At 42.3% G+C, this 16,123-nt stretch overlaps 1 protein-coding gene across 4 annotated transcripts in view; it reads right to left on the bottom strand.

The window, feature by feature from the left end:
* The window catches only part of KIAA2012 (KIAA2012 ortholog), a 109,677-nt gene that overhangs the window by 36,012 nt on the left and 57,542 nt on the right, over positions 1-16,123 (bottom strand). For all 4 annotated transcript variants that reach the window (XM_045480773.1, XM_045480776.1, XM_045480775.1 and 1 more), the window contains one exon: positions 3,567-3,704. In XM_045480773.1, the coding sequence (XP_045336729.1) occupies positions 3,567-3,704 (138 nt within the window). The remainder of the gene's footprint in view (positions 1-3,566; positions 3,705-16,123) is intronic.

Below are 16,123 nucleotides of genomic sequence, written 5' to 3'. Positions count from 1 at the left end.
CTGGAATCTATACACTCACCAGGAAAGGGGTAGGAAAATTAAATAAATTTCCAATATGTGAGGGCCCTGGTCCTAAGCAGGAGTCAATGAATGTTTGTTCATTTCTCCTTTATGAGTTGAATCTCTTGTAGGTGTGAACATTCTTTCAAAATTATTGTTTCATGTGACCCTTGCCTCATCATTGAGAGATGGGTATGGAGGTCCCAGTATTATGATTTCCATTTTACTAAAAAGGAAGCACAGTCACAGAAATGACTGTCACTCATTTGGCGTCTGCAGTGAGGCTTTGTGGCAGATGGTTGAAAACATGGGCTCTGGAGATGGGCTGTCTTTATCCTGTTCCTGTCATTTACCAACTGTATGACATTTGGGAAGTTACTTAACCTCTCAATGCCTTAGTTTTCTTACCTATAAAATGGGATAATGTTACTTATTTCCTAGATTCGTTTTGTGAATTAAATGAGTTCTTGCATGTAAAACTTAGAACAGAGTCTGGCACAGAGAAAGTGCTCAGTAATGTTAGCAATTATGATTATTTGCATCTCTTTCCATTTCCCTTTTCAGCCTCGATATTTTTATCTCCCACCCTTATCCCCTGAAATGTGCAATGCTTCCTATAGGCACCAGGAAAAATGAATGAAATGTCGTGTGGATTGACAGGAAATACACAAATGACATGTGTAGAATGAATTGGTTTCTATAAAGCTCAAGATACTGAGGACAGAACTTTCTGTTTGAATTCACCATCCTTTTCTATACAAGCCCTGAGATTTGTCCTTTTCTAGAAGGCAACCCCTAAGAATCTAGGAGCTACCATGTCAAATAAAAAGTCTACCTAAGGAGAGTTTTAACACTGAACATTTGCAAGAAAGGGTGTGCTCTTTTGGGCAAGGACAGTTTGGGAGTCAGAAAGCCTAGTGTGTCCCCATAAGTCCTCTGTAGAAGCAGACTGAGTTACAATTTCTGTTGTCTTAAAAAGGGTGGACCAGAAAGTGGACCTTAGGGATGATCATCCCCTTCCCTCGGTAACATGGTACCAACATTACTGAACAAAAAGTGTACCACAAAAGCACTGTGGACATTAAATACGCAAAACAATTATTATAAATTCTATACTCTGAATTCTGCAGTTACCAGATGTTCCCTAAATATACTTATCTTATTTCCATAGTAATTATCACCTTTGAACATACTATATGTGTTGCCTGGGGCAGGACAAGGATCTCGGTCTGTTTTGTTTGCTGATGTATTCCAAATGCCCAGAAAGGGTCAGGCACAGAGTAGCAGTAGATGCTCACTATAGATGGAATGAATAGTGATGATACTGATGATACCTCATCCTGGAAAGTACCAACCAGAATTCTTTAGGCCTTAAAGGGAGAACTAAACTGATGCTAAGGAAAAAAAGAATAGTTTCATTAGTGTAGGTGTTTTGGGCTCTATTGTGTTCCTCCAACATTTGTATATTGAAGTCCACCATCATCAGTACCTCAGACTGTGAATGCATTTGGAGATACGGTCTTTAAAAACAGGGATGCCTGGGTGGCTCAGTAGGTTAAGCATCTGACTTTGGCTCAGGTCATGATCTCATGGTTTGTGGGTTCGAGCCCCATGTTTGGCTCCGCACTGACAGCTCAGAGCCTGAAGCCTGCTTTGGATTCTGTGTCTCCCTCTTTCTCTGCCTCTCCCATGCTCACACTCTGTCTCTCTCTCTTAAAAATAAATAAACATTAAAAATTTTTTTTAAACATAAAATGAGATGCATTCATCATTAGGGTGGGCTCTAATCCAATATTACTGGTGTCCTCCGAGGAAGAGGTGATTAGGACACAGACACACACACAGAGGGAGGGCCATGTGAAGACACAGGGAAAAGATGACCATCTACAAACCAAGGAGGAAGGTCTCAGAAGAAACCAATCCTGCCAACACCTAGATCTCAGACTTCTGGCTTCCAGAACTGTGAGAAAATAAATTCTATTGTTTAAGCTACCCAGTCTGTGGTACTTTGTTTGGTGGCCCTAGAAACTAATATAATAAGAAATGAATCAAAGTAATTGTTTTGAATACTTGTAGCATTTTTTTTTCCTGCCCAGAATCATTCTTTCTTATTCTGGTTATAAGGATAACCTGTTTTCTTTTTTGAAACATTCTTCCTCTCCCCACTTTTAGTCCCTGTAGCCTCAAGCTGAGTCAGTTAGTGTATTCCAATTTCCTGGCCACAGTGATTCATTTGGGCATGGGCATGTGACCCAACTTGGGTCAATAAGATTCAGTTCCAGAATGATCTAGAAAGAGAAGTCAATAGTCCTCTTGTTACATGGGGGAAAGAGCCTATCTAAGAGGAAACAGAGGAAAGCAGAGCCCAGCCACAGAGTGAGACAGATTTGGGGCAAATACATCACTCTTTATCAAAGCCCCACATTGTCAGTTCTGGCTGGGATTGGAGTAGCCCAGAGAAGATGTAACCTGAGAACTCTGGATTAGCTGAGGTTATGAGGGTGACCCTCATGACCCCTGAAGTCTCTGATAGTCTATAGCATGAATAGTGCCACCATCACGAACCTACATATATTTGGTTTCCTCTCCTCTGTTTCTGTCTTTCCTCGTCACTATCAAGGGCCTGGGATATTGTTCTCTAGGGTAGTATAAAGGATCTGAGATCCTTCTAAGCCAAGGCTTGCTTTGTTCCTGATCAGTTTCTTTTACTCCCTGATCATTTATTTCCAGTCCATTTAGCTCTGAGGGGGGCAAACAATGGGTAAGAAGAGAACCCTAAGCTCAGAGGCTGTTGGATAAGAAGGCAGTCAATTTATGGAGTCTTGCTTTGTTCCTGATTAGTTTCTTTTACTCCCTGATCATTTATTTCTGGTCCATTTAGCTCCGAGGGGGGCAAACAATGGGTAAGAAGAGAACCCTAAGCCCAAAGGGCTGTTGGATAAGAAGGCAGTCAATTTATGGAGCATTTAGGGAGCACCTTCCATGTGCCAGGCACTGTGTTAGATGCTGGGGCAGGACAGAGTATTGCAAAGGTGGACAAATGACATCCCCACCATAGCAACTCTCAGTACCCTTAACTAGATATGAAACTGAGCTTAGGAGAATAATGAACTCTCAGAGAACGGACAATAAGGTCAGACATCCAAAGAGGATATGCAGTTGACTTGTAAATAGTTACCAAAAATAAGTCTTCTCCAGTCAGAATACCAGCTCTACTCAGTTACAGTGATAAAACAGTAACAATTATTTTAGCTACTGTCAAGATAAAATGAATTATATTTGTTTGTTTTATGAGGTAGTTCAAGGTTATCCTTTCTCATCTCTTTTTTTTGTCCCCCACCACCCAAACCAGACACCCAACTGATTTGTCCCCGATGGCTGGCTGTGATTACCGTCCTAATTTGTTCTTCCTTCATCTGCTACAAACTGCCTATTTTCTGTCCTTTCTGATAAAGCAGGAACTCTGAGGGACTTCTGAAGCTGTTTTTGTACCATGCAGAAATGTATTAACTGGGATGCCTGTGTATGTGTCTATAAAACTCCTCGTCTTCTCAGTGTGAGATCACCTTCAGGAACGGCGTCATGTCGATGTGCAGCTTGCGCGTGTAAAATTCTTTTCTGTTTGAACATATCAGCCCTTTATTTATACAACTTTGAGGCTCTCCTCTCTTCTGAGCTGCTGCCTCCAAGGACTGCTGGGCTCCCTGTGAAGAGAAGCAGAAAGCCCAACTTTCATAGGAATGATATACAGTGCGACAAGAGCTAGTCTAAATCCCCAAATATTTATAGAAAGTAATTTTTCATCGTTGGAACACTAGTCATAACACCTATTTTTATCATTGAAGACACAGGGGACCCATATATAGAGAGAGGATAATCCAAGACTGGTTATTAATTCATACCTGGGGTCAGTGTAATAGGAAAGTGGAAAAAAGGACCTTCCTGTGTTTCAGGATTGTAATCATTTTATTGAATCCTCATAACAACCCTGTGAGGCAGTTCTTGGTATTCCCATTTCACAGATGAGGAACTGCAGGCTCTGAGAGTTATTTAACGTAATTAGCCCAAAGCTATGCAGCTGGTAATTACCCTGTGCCCCAGACTCCATATAGCTTCCACAAATGGTTATCAAATCTACCTTGCAGATAAAGTTACAGCAATACTCCAGTTTATTTGCAACCTTAAAATGTATTTGATGTGTTAGGAGGAGTGATTTGGACGAATCTAGCAACAAGGAAGGAAGAATGGGCTAATACAGGGGCCTAGGGCCTCTCCAATGTCTCAGGCCATGCTCTCTCTCCTGTTACCACAACATGAAAATGAAGTCATGATTCAGAACACAACAAAGTTTGATCTGATGTCACTTTCCAGCCCATGCTCCATACTGCAACCTGGTTGATCTTTCCAAGATGCAAAGTGGACCATACCACTCTGCTTAAAACATTCAAAGGCCCTTGCCCTCAGCATGAAGGCCAACCCACTTAAAAAGCTTATAAGACCCTTCTTGCCTGGCCCTGGACTATCTCTCCTGCCTCATTCAGTCATTCAAGAAATATTTATTGAGTGCCTTTTCTATGCCCAGTAGAGCAGATACAGCAGTGCAAGAAGCAAACAAGTCTCCAGCCCCATGAAAACTGCACATAGATTTCATTGAGAGGGAAGAGATAACAAGTAAGTGGAACATAAGTTATGTCTGCCAGTGATTTGTGACTTGGAGAAGAATAAAGCAGAGAGGGGAGTAAGGAGTAGCTGGGATGGCAGTGTAGGCTGCAATTTTAAGCAGGACGGCCCCATAAGAAAGTGATTTTTGAGCAAAGCTCTGAAGAAGGTCAGGGAAGGTTCTGTGGGGCTCTCTGCAGGAACTGTTTACTTCACTGTGGGAATAGCAAGTGCAAAGAACTACCATCAATACTGACCTTTCCAAGGTCAGTTCCTGGAGACTGTCCTTCCCCCTCCTGGGAACGCATTCCTCCTTTGGGGTTCCTCCTCATCCTTCCGGTCTGGCTTGCTTGTCCCATGTACCTTCCGTGACATCCAGAGCACTGAGCACTTCCCTCATTGCCCACAATGATGCTCACGCTGTGCAGCCAACTCCCCTCCCCACTAGACTACAAGCTCCATGAGGGCAAGAACCATGACTGTGCTGTTTCTAGGTAACAGTAGTGCCTAGCACAGGGTATGGAAACAAACAGATACTTGATACACATTTGCTGAACAAAAGAGTAACAATCACATTGGGCGCAAGCTACATGTTATAGCCCAATTCAATTACAATGGGTAGAGCCAGTGAGAACATCGTTAACAGGAAGTACGTGCTGACCTCCAGAGGCCTATCCTCTGCATAGCACTGGCTCCTCCTTCACAAAGAAGAAAGTTATTTGTTATTCTTTAGGGCTGACTTGCTGGGGTCACTAGTGTGCCATGAGATCACCCTGGGTGTGGATTTGATCATTTCCATATTTTCTAGTAGACTAAATCTCAGATGTCTGTCTCTCTGGGCCATTATAAACTCCCCCTCCTATAACATTTATATTACTTTAAAGTATTAATGATGAATTAACTGTTGGGCCCCCACAAGCAGCCATCATTTTGATGCACGCCCCCACCCATTTCCTTTGTTTTGAAATATGGCTAGAGATAAAGACTTTCCTGGACAATTACATATCCAATTTTTTGTCATCTCAGTCATATATCTGATTAGCTTCTTGGAGTAAGATAGCCCCTCCCTGTTTCTAGATCAAATGAAAACACTTGGTCTGAGCTAGAATCACACAAAAAATTTGAAGCTTTCTAGCTTCCAAAATCATGCATGAATCACTGGGTGGAATAATAGAAATCAGACAATACTGATTTGAGGGAAACTTCTCCATTATCTTCCAGAGAAGGTTTTGTGTTAGCCCAGAAGACAAAAGCATAGTCACAGCCAGTTCCAATGGTTAGAATTACTTTAACTCCTTATGTGGGGCTCAGGTTGAAGAGTGGGGAGTTGAGAGGCTTTGAGAAAAGTCCTTCCAAGGGGCACCTGGGTGGCTCAGTTTGTTGAGCGTCCAACTTCATTCAGCTCAGGTCATGTTGGTGTGGTTCACGAGTTTGAGCCCCATGTTGGGCTCTTTGCTGACAGCTCTGAGCCTGGAGCCTGCTTCATATTCTGTGTCTCCCTCTCTGCCCCTCCCCCGTTCATGCTCTGTCTCTCTCTCAAAAATAAACATAAACAAAATTAAAAAAAAGTCCCTCCAAATCATCTGACCTGTAAATCTTTCTTTTTAAATGTTTATTTATTTATTCATCTTGAGAGAGAGAAAGAGCATACACACGTGCATGCATGCAAGCAGGGAAGGGGTAGAGAGGGAGAGAGAGAATCCCAAGCAGGCTCCATGCTGTCAGTGCAGAGCCTGATGCAGGGCTCAGTCTCACAAATCGTGAGATCATGAGATCATGACCTGAGCTGAAATCAAGAGTCAGACGCTTTATTTTAACTCCTTATGTGGAGCTCAGATTGAAGAGTGGGCAGTTGAGAGGCTTTGAGAAAAGTCCCTCCAAATTATCTGACCATAAATTTTGTGATAAAACAATTCTCCCAACTGTATGGCTCACCTCTTTAACATTAGGGGCCATGAATTCTAGCTTGATGGAATGTCTTCAGTGAAGGCTCTCTAGTCACTAGAATGTGAAGAACTGTTTTTGCTTATTACATTCAACTGTTCTAACAAATAAATGATAGTGAAAGGGGGTTTGGGGGTTTGGAGGAAAGAAAAGATTGAATATATAAAGAGGATTCTGGGAGGTGGTGAGAAGAAGAGAAAAAGTCAAAGTTAAAATCAGGCGACAAAGCCATGTGTTGGGATGGTTTTTCATTTATTCATTAAACTGATATTTATTTGGTGATATTGTATGTGCCAGGCAAACAAACACATACATAAGTTGGATGATTTTATTTTATTTGTTTTTTATTATTTTTAATTATTTTTATTTTTGAGAGAGAGAAAGAGAGACAGAGAGAGACAATGAGTGAGGGAAGGGCAGAGAAAGGGGGACAAAGGATCCAAAACGGGATGTGCACTGACAGCAGCAAGTCTGATACGGGCCTTGAACTCACGAACCACAAGATCATGACCTGACCTGAAGCCGGACGCTCAACCAACTGAGCCACCCAGGAACCTCAAGCTGGATGATTTAAAAAAATTTTTTTTAACATTTATTTATTTTTGAGACAGAGAGAGACAGAGCATGAACGGGGGGAGGGCCAGAGAGAGAGGGAGACACAGAATCTGAAGCAGGCTCCAGGCTCTGAGCTGTCAGCACAGAGCCTGATGCGGGGCTCAAACTCACGGACCGTGAAATCGTGACCTGAGCGAAGTCGGACGCTCAACCGACTGAGCCACCCAGGCGCCCCAAGCTGGATGATTTTAGATAAGTCTATGAAGACAGTGAAATGGGATAAGATGGAAGTTGATGGGGAGGGGTGGGACTTGCCTTTGGGTGATGAGGGAAAACCATCCCAGGGTGACTTGAACAGAAAACTGGGGGACAAGAAGAAGCCAACTCTGGAAGGATCTATCTTTAGCAGTCAGTGCAGCCTGTATCTGATTATTCAGAGGTAAAACCAGGTAGGGGTTCTCTGAAAGGACAGTGGAATTCCTGATTTCTAGGCCTGTTCTAAGCAGCCCTTTGAGCCCCATCCCTGATCCTGCAAGGCGCCCTTCTGTTTCTGGGTGGGAGAACCATCATAATTGACACTTGCAGCTCTTGGGCTATTTTGAGAGCAAAGACAGCAGGATAAATAGCAAACAGGAGTCAAGGTATCTGAAGATGTAGAAAGGGGAAGAAAACACAAGGAAAAATAGAAGGGAAGGAAAATGGGGGAATTAGAAGAAAGGAGAGATGCCTGAAGCTTTTATGTTTCTTTTACATGGATGCTTTGCTGGGAATGATTACAAAACCAGTGGAAGGGTCAATGTTTAGCAGAAAATCAAAACCCACCTGTACTGTATTGTAACTACCTTAATATTTTCATGTTCTGCTAAAAACACCTGGAAGCCTTTCTCGTCAGTAAGTGAAACAATAAAGATTAATGAGTTAATTTGGTAAAGCTGATTTGAATTGCACAGAAGGTGTTGCGTAAGTACTTGGCATTTAAAAAGTTATCTGACATTTAAAAGGAGATGGCTGTTAATGAATTCGAGAGCTAATCTTATACTCTGACAGAGTGAGCCATGGAAAATCCAGGATTATTATCTTGCTGTAAACATAATGTGATTCAGTTGAACGCCAGAACAAAAGAGAGCTATCGGCTGTAATACAAATATCCATATGCTCACATACATAATGTAGCAAAACTTACAGAGGATGTCCATTAAATAAATATAATTTCCTTTCTTACTCTTATAATCTCTGAGCCACAAACTTAAAGAAAAACCCTTCTCTCTGGTAATTTTGCCTCCTCCTTTCAATTTGTGTATTTTGAAGGGTCACCACCCAGGGTTGGCTCTGTAGTCACTGGAGTGTTTTACCTTAAGAAGGAAAGCAGATCCTAAACGCAGTCAGCTATATCTCTACCCATGGGGCCCACAGAGCCCCAAAGATATAGATCTGTCCTGCAGGCGTCTCTCAGACCCTCCTCTTTACTTCTCCCACTCCTTTCTAATTGGGGTTCCCCATCTCTGTAGCTGTGGCTTAATGGCTCCAAGAGGAGCTATTGTCCCTCATTAAGAAGGCTGCAACACTCTCGCTGTCTAACTGCCTCCCACGCAGCTCACAACTTCATTCTGCCTGAGAGAAAGCTGCCAAGAGTCTCTGGGAACCTGTGGGCAAGCTGAGCTGGAGGAAGAAAACAGAAGGAAGGAAGGCCTTTGTAGCCAAGATCTGAAATGTACTGGGGCACACACCCCATCATTATCTTAATGCATGGAGAGCAGGGTCGGGAGGCCTTTGCTGAAACCCTTATGTGGTCTATCAAGTTGTCACATCAAACCTCTGTGCACACAGGGCATTTGTCCCCTCCTGTGAGCAAACAAAAGGAAAAGAGCGAGTCTCTCCTTTGGACCACCAGGCCCCCCTCCTTGGCTGAGAGTCTGTCCTTCCACTTTCCTGGGGGTTGGGGGACTCTGAATCCCAGCGGGGATGAATAGATCTGAGAGATTTAGTCACTGGGGGTGGGGAGGAGTGAGGAGGACTAGGATTCTGAACTTCCCCCTCACCATGTTCCCTGCTGGGGGGGTGGGGACCAAATCCTGGAAAGGGTCACTCTTGCCTGGGGTCTGAAGGGTCTGGCCAGTTCCCCAGCACTTGGCCTTCTCAGGCCCTATTATTTCTTGCCCATGGAAGCCTGTGGAACTAAAAGGATGCAGTAGGAATGGGGACACAGTGGGGGCTAAGAAGGGAATGTAGCTCTATAGGGCTCCCTATGACTGGGCTGCCTGGGGTGGGATCTCAGTGGGCCAGGGGCTTTGTATACACTATCAACTCAGGGTAACTGGGAGGAGACCCTGCCTGTGCAAGGTCAGCCACCCCAGCCACCCTAGGTCCTCCTCTGAGAACTTGTCTCACTCTAGGTTTCCCTGGCCTGGAGAACCAGAAGACCTCTAGTCTTTAGGAGGCCTGATGGAACACCAGGATCTCAATTCAAAACCCCATTTGCCTGCATAGGCTCTTTCTGAGGAGAAAGGACCCCAAGCCATGGTGTGGTTCCACTCATCACAAGTCTGCCCTGTGGTCCCTGTGCCTGTCACTTGGGTTCATCCTGTTCATCTTGGCCACTTGACATCCTGGCCTGTGTTTTGTGTTCTAAAGGCAATTTGCTGCTGGTGAGATGTGCTGAGTGGACAGTTTTAGGAGGGCTGTGCAAGGAGGCATGGTAGAGAGACAGTTTGGTTGGAAACCAGAGAAGAGCCATCTTATTTTTCCTCCTGTCACAAATTTTGGTCTCTACTTTTTTATGCCTCAACTCTATGAAAAGAATTTGACATCCTCCTGAGTGTTTACAAATTAGCCTCATAGCTAGCAAACTTAGATTAGGAAGAGAAACACTGCAATCTCCAGTCTTAGCTTTTGTGAGAAACTCATTTATTGACTTTTGTCATTTCGTTAAGCTTTCTATGCCTCAGTTTTCCTACCTATAAAATGGGGCATTTGAATAATGTTCCACTCAGGGAGCATTTGAATAATGAAACCCAGGACACCTTAATTCCAGGGCTTTTACTATCTGGAAGTAAATCTTATCCATCAGTTCTAATTGATATTGTCTTCAGTTTAATTAAGTGCTTTGTTGACACAACAGAATCATTGTTTATCTGGCTTAGCAGGAGCTGGAGGAGAAAAATTTTAAGCCAAAATAGTGATCTCTTTTGCCCCAGGGGAGGTAGAAACTAGCTTTTTCTGTGAGGGGGTGTCTGGCTGTCTTCAGGCTGTAACTGTGCCTGTGATTGAGAGATGACATCCTATTTTCGACTGGGAGACGGGAGGTGGTGGGATGCAGAGTGGGAAATCTGAACGAGTCCCTACCTGCTTCTAACCCAACACTTTAACCCCAAACTGTGTGACTTCCTTTTTACATTGGATCTGGTGTGACTTTTCCAATCTGACAGACAACCGAGAGACAGGGACTCTCAACTTACAAACCGATTCCACTGTAATAGGTCATTTAAAATCAGCCGATTTTCACTAGAAAAAGAAATAATGCCCATGTTGCTTTGATTTCTACACTGGCCCATTGAAGTTTATCTAACCCATACTTTAGCTGGACTAAAAAGCTGAAGTAGCCCTGGTAGTGCTGGGATGGCAGAGGACTGGAAGAAGAGAAACAAAAATCTCCTTTCTCTTTCTTTCCTGCCCCTTCCTTTCCTTTGGGTCCTCCTGTCCTCTGACTTCTAAGTTTTCCTGGGCAGCACTGCTGGGTCCAGTGCTCCTGGTGCCAAAATTCTCTGCCTCCCCCCTGTCCCAGGCCTTCAGCTGTGCTTCCTTGGGTGCAAGACAGGAAACAATTAAAAAAAAAAATCACAATGAGATATGAGAAACCCAAAGGAATCTCTGATAGGTAGACCTGTAAGCAGTGAAACAAAATCCAGACAGCATGGATACTTGGTTGGGGGGATATTTGGGCTTGGTGGTTGGGTGTGATGGGGGGTGGGGGAAAATGGTTAGGTAGACTGGCTCACAGTGCTTTAAATTATTCCTGCTTTTCAAGCTTCTCCTTTTCCACATCTGACCCCTTAGATATATAAACTCCCCCACTTCTGTTTTATAATGGCTTTCAAGCAGAGAGCAGGGCAATGGAATAATAATTGCTGTTGTAAATTATGGGATTACTTAGTGACAAACATTGTGTTAATCCCTTTCCATATGTTGTTTCATCTAACTCTTGTCATGACCCCATGAGGGACATATTTTTATCCTTTACTGATGAGGAAATTGAGCCTCTGAGAGGTTAAATACCTTCCTGAAACCACACAGCCAGGATGCAAGAAGCAGGGATCTAAATGCAGCTTTGTGGGATTCCCAAACCAGCAGGCTTCTTTACAAGTGCAGGTCACATGCTGAATGGGATTCTGTCTGTTGTGACATCTGTTTCCTCATCTGTAAAATGGGGATAATACCCATACCTACCTCATAGGGATATTGTAAGGATTAAAGGAGATAATCCTAAACCCTGCACATAGTAAACCTCAAAAACATTGGCTGTAATTACCATCTAAAAAGACCCTCTCAAGATAATGGGGAGATAACTGTAGATACTTAAAATATAATGGAGGTTCATTATACTAGCCCCTCTACTTCTGCATGTGTTTGAAATTTTCCATAATAAAAAGAAAAAGAAATCAACTAGGCACATATCATGTGTCTAGTTGGAACTAGCAGCCAATAGATTAATAAATACAGATGTCCTGGAATAAATGACAGTCACAGTGAAAATTCAAGTAATAAAAGCCTGGTTTTGTAATTAAAAACAAACCCCTCTCAGTAAATTATCCTTAAATTGTCAATGGAATTCGGGGCTGACAAAATAATCCTGTGGGTGAGGTTGAACCAGAAGTTGAAGTTTGCTTAGATCTTCAAAAAACCTTTGAATCAAGCTTCACAACCAAAACTATTTACAAATCCAGGGAGGGAGAAAGGAGGAGAGGAGGGAAAGAAGAGGGAGAGGGGACCAGCATGGAACCTGGAAAAATTCTGTACCATGCGTTTGGAAATGAGTAACAAAAGGTAGGGAGCAAAGCCCACTTCTCTGGGTGGGGAGATGAGGACAGCTAATTCTCTTAGAAATCAGTGCTAGGCCCAAACTTACTTATCAGCCTCAAAAAGATCTCCAAGAAGGAGATAGCTGGTGACATCTTCAATCTGCACATGACCCAGAGATTGAAACACCAAATTGTGCCAACCAACAGCAGGAAGTGTCTGGAGATTGTGTGAGTTGTTAGAGAAATGTCAGCTGAACTTCCGTATCATTATCACTGGAAATAAAACAAGTGCAATTCTTCAAATCCTATTTGGAGGATTATGGCTTTTTTACCCAGAACATGGTCCTTAATGTCAACTAAAGATAGTCAGTTTTTTCCCAGTAGCTACCATGTGCCAAGAACTGTGGTAAACACAAGGGATACACAGATGAATAAGGCAGAAGTGGTGGGTGGGGGGCATCTGTCTTTAAAGATTAGTATCTTGTTCTTTTAGATAATAGCCAAAAAATTCAATAGAAAGCAGGATATGGCTCAGAAGGATATTGAAACAAAAGGTTATCTTTGTACCCTTTTGTACAAAAACTTAGCGTGTCTACAGGTGGGTTTTGTGTGTGTGTGTGTGTGTGTGTGTGTGTGTGTGTGTGTATGTGTGTGTTTTGTCCTGCAAGAGGAAGGCTGAAAGGGGATATGAACACCATCTGTCAAACCACCAAGGAAACAGATGGGGTAAACATAGGTTTATTCAACCTAAATCTTAGTGTGCTAGAATTACAGGCTACTCTTTGAAATCCCCAAGAAGTAAATTTAGGACACCTAAGATCAAATATGAATTCATACTCTTGTAAATTCATGAAACCTGAACTTAAGAGATAATACAGGTTGAAATAGAAGTGGCTATGAGAAATGGGAAAAAAGGACATAATTCCAGTTTAACAGGATTTTTAGGACACTACCAAAGTTCTAATCCCCACAAAGCAACAAAACAAAACCCAAGATAAAACATGCAAGAAAGGATGTTTGCTTTCCTTAACAAAGGGAGAAAACTGACAATGAGAAAACTGGCGAGGTAGTTTCTTTCTTATTTTAAACAAAGAGATGCAATGATTCTTGGGAAATCTAATTAAGGTTTGAGCTTGTACTTTGATACTCTTTACTGACAACCTCTCTGCCCTGATAGCTCTATAACCCACTGGGCTAAGGACCCTTCTTGCTCCAAGCTTACATAGATGGATCTGTGTGGACAAGAGAGTTTCATAGTTTGAGATCCAAACTTTTCAGAAAAAGAGGTAAATTCATTGTCCCCCAGAGTCTAGGGTCAGTGGGATAAAAAGTGAAAAGGGGTTGAGATCCTTAGAAGAAGAATTCTGGTGACCCTCTCCAACAATTTAGTAAAAACTAAATAATTTTAACAGTAGTTAAAAAATAATGGCACTATGATATTGCCTCTTGTTTAGCTTTCTGTATACTTGTTGTTTACTGTGACTCCTAGATCATTTAAAGCCAGATGTGAATAAAACGAGCTTTCCTCTTGATTCATTTTTCCTTCTTACAGGGAGGATTTTGAAAGAAAAATGAATAATAGTGAAAAATAAGACAAACTAAAAAAAACCTCAACTCAACACGGCCCTAACTTCAAATTAGCATGACAGAAATTTTTTGCATGCATTATTTGCAAGTCTTTTCCTTGCAGATTGAAGATGTCACTAGGCATCTTTCTTGGAGATATTTTTGAAGCTAATAAGTGAGATTGGGTCCAGCACTATTTCTAAGAGAATTAGCTGTCTGCATCTCCCTGTCCAGAGAAGTAGGCTTTACTCCCTACCTTTTGTTACTCATTCCCAAAGGCATGGCACTGAATTTCTCCAGGAAAATTTTCTATTTTTTTACATGGTTGCAGTTCTAGTTAATAATTACATTGATTTCCACTTTTAAAATTTAATCCATAGCTCTCAACTAGGGGTGATTTTCCCCTACAGGGGACTTCGGCAAGGTCTGGACACATTTTTTATTGTCACAACTGAGAGGTTGTGCTATTGGCATCCACTGGGTAAAGGCTAGGGATGCTGCTTAACATCCTACAACCCATAGGAAAGCTCCCCATGACAAAGAATATCTGGCCCAAAGTGTTGATGGGGTGGAGGTTGAGAAACCTTGTGTTAAACTGTTAGTATTAAATTACAGTTTCTAGTATGAACAAGTATCATTTTTAATGAATGAATTAAACCTTTCACCGAGAGGGATATGTCATAATTAATGTAATCATTTCTTTGATGTTGGACTATGAGGCTGTTTCCAATTTTTCCTTATTATAGATAATCCTGCAGTGGACATCTTCACTCATTTTTTCAGCTGAATTATTTCCTTAAGATAAATTCCTAGGAGTCAGAAGTACTGAATAAATGAGTAGCAATATTTTATCATGCTTCACAAGTTATATTGCCTGCCATTTTGCTTTACAACTGGATTGAACCAAATTGCAACTCACCAGAAGTGTATAAGTGTACCAGTTTTACCAAAACATAGTACTGGGTGTTGCCATTAAAAAAAAGAAAAAGTGGGAGGATGGACTACTTGGCTGGCTCAGTTGGAAGAGCATGTGACTCTTGATTTTGGAGTTGAGCTGGAGCCCCACTTTGGGGGTAGAGATTACTTAAAAACAAACAAACAAACAAACAAACAAACAAACAAACTTAAAAAAAAAACTTTGGGGCACCAGGATGATCAGTCTATTAAACTTCTGACACTTGATTTTGGCTCAGGTCATGATCTCACATTTGGTGAGATCGAGCCCCCTGTTGGGCTTCGCAGATCCTGCTTGGGATTCTCTCTCTCCCAAAATAAATAAATAAACTTTAAAATATTAAAAAAAAAAGTGAGAGGAGGCATACATCTCAAATATAAAATGGTACCTCCAGTTTCCCTCAATCTGCATTTAAATTGCTACTCAGGATAAATATTTTCCATACTTGTTTTCGATTGCTATTATTTTTGATATAAATTGTTTATGTCTTTTACTTGTTTTTCTAACTGGTTCTCAATGTTTTCCTTTTAACATTTAACGTAATCTTTATCAAGTATAGATAGCAATGCTGTTGTAGTTAACGCAATTTTTAAAAAACTTTTCTTTTTTTCAGTTTTGCTTTTTCTGCCCCTCCAGCATAGATATGTTAACGTTTCCTGCTGGTATTTTCATTTACAATTTTAATACTCTTTTTAGGTGCTGGTCACCTCACCCAACCTGCAGCCTCTATACAGAGAGGCCCTGGGGAAGAGGAGAAGCTTCCCTCGCGATTGATGTCAGCCACCGAGGTAAGAGCAGTACTCGGTCGCTGACGGTAGTGGAAACTCATTTCTCTTAATCAAATGAAAGACCCGAGGAGGAGCCACAAGGCAGAAAGGAAAATATATGTGAAGGAGAATACCAAATTCTGTGAGGAGTTTGAAGGACCTGCATTAAAAAAAGGGCATCATACCTTTAGGACTTCAGAACTGGCAATGCTCCGTGTGCAGCCATTAATATGCAAAAAATGCCTTCATAAATACTTGATTCTGTTCACAGTGGGGAAGCCGTTCATTTGAAAGAGGAAATGGGAGCTTGGAGTTGAAACATGTCTGCTTGTCTCCTTTTGCTTTTTTCACTGCTCTTTTCATCTGCACATTTCCCCCTTGTCGTTTCTTCCCCCTCTTTCCGCTTAACCCCCTCCTCCAACTCCCAGGAAGTTGTTGATGTCGTTGCTACTCCGATTTCTACTTGTGGATTTGCCTCGAGGCCCTGATCCTTGGCCGGCTGTGGAAGAGGCGGCTCAGGACCTAGTCGCGCAATTTGCCACCCCGCGTGTGGGAGGCCGGAGCCCCAGTCCTTGTCGCTCGGTTCCACGGAACAGACGCACACGAGCCTTCGAGGCTTCAAATGCAGCCGCTAGGGGGCGCCCGGAGGCAGCCTCCCGCGC

This window comes from Leopardus geoffroyi, chromosome C1 (genome assembly GCF_018350155.1).
Source record: "Leopardus geoffroyi isolate Oge1 chromosome C1, O.geoffroyi_Oge1_pat1.0, whole genome shotgun sequence".
Taxonomy (NCBI): domain Eukaryota; kingdom Metazoa; phylum Chordata; class Mammalia; order Carnivora; family Felidae; genus Leopardus; species Leopardus geoffroyi.
Note: the sequence above shows the minus strand (reverse complement) of the source record. Positions and strands in the feature narration are given on the sequence as shown.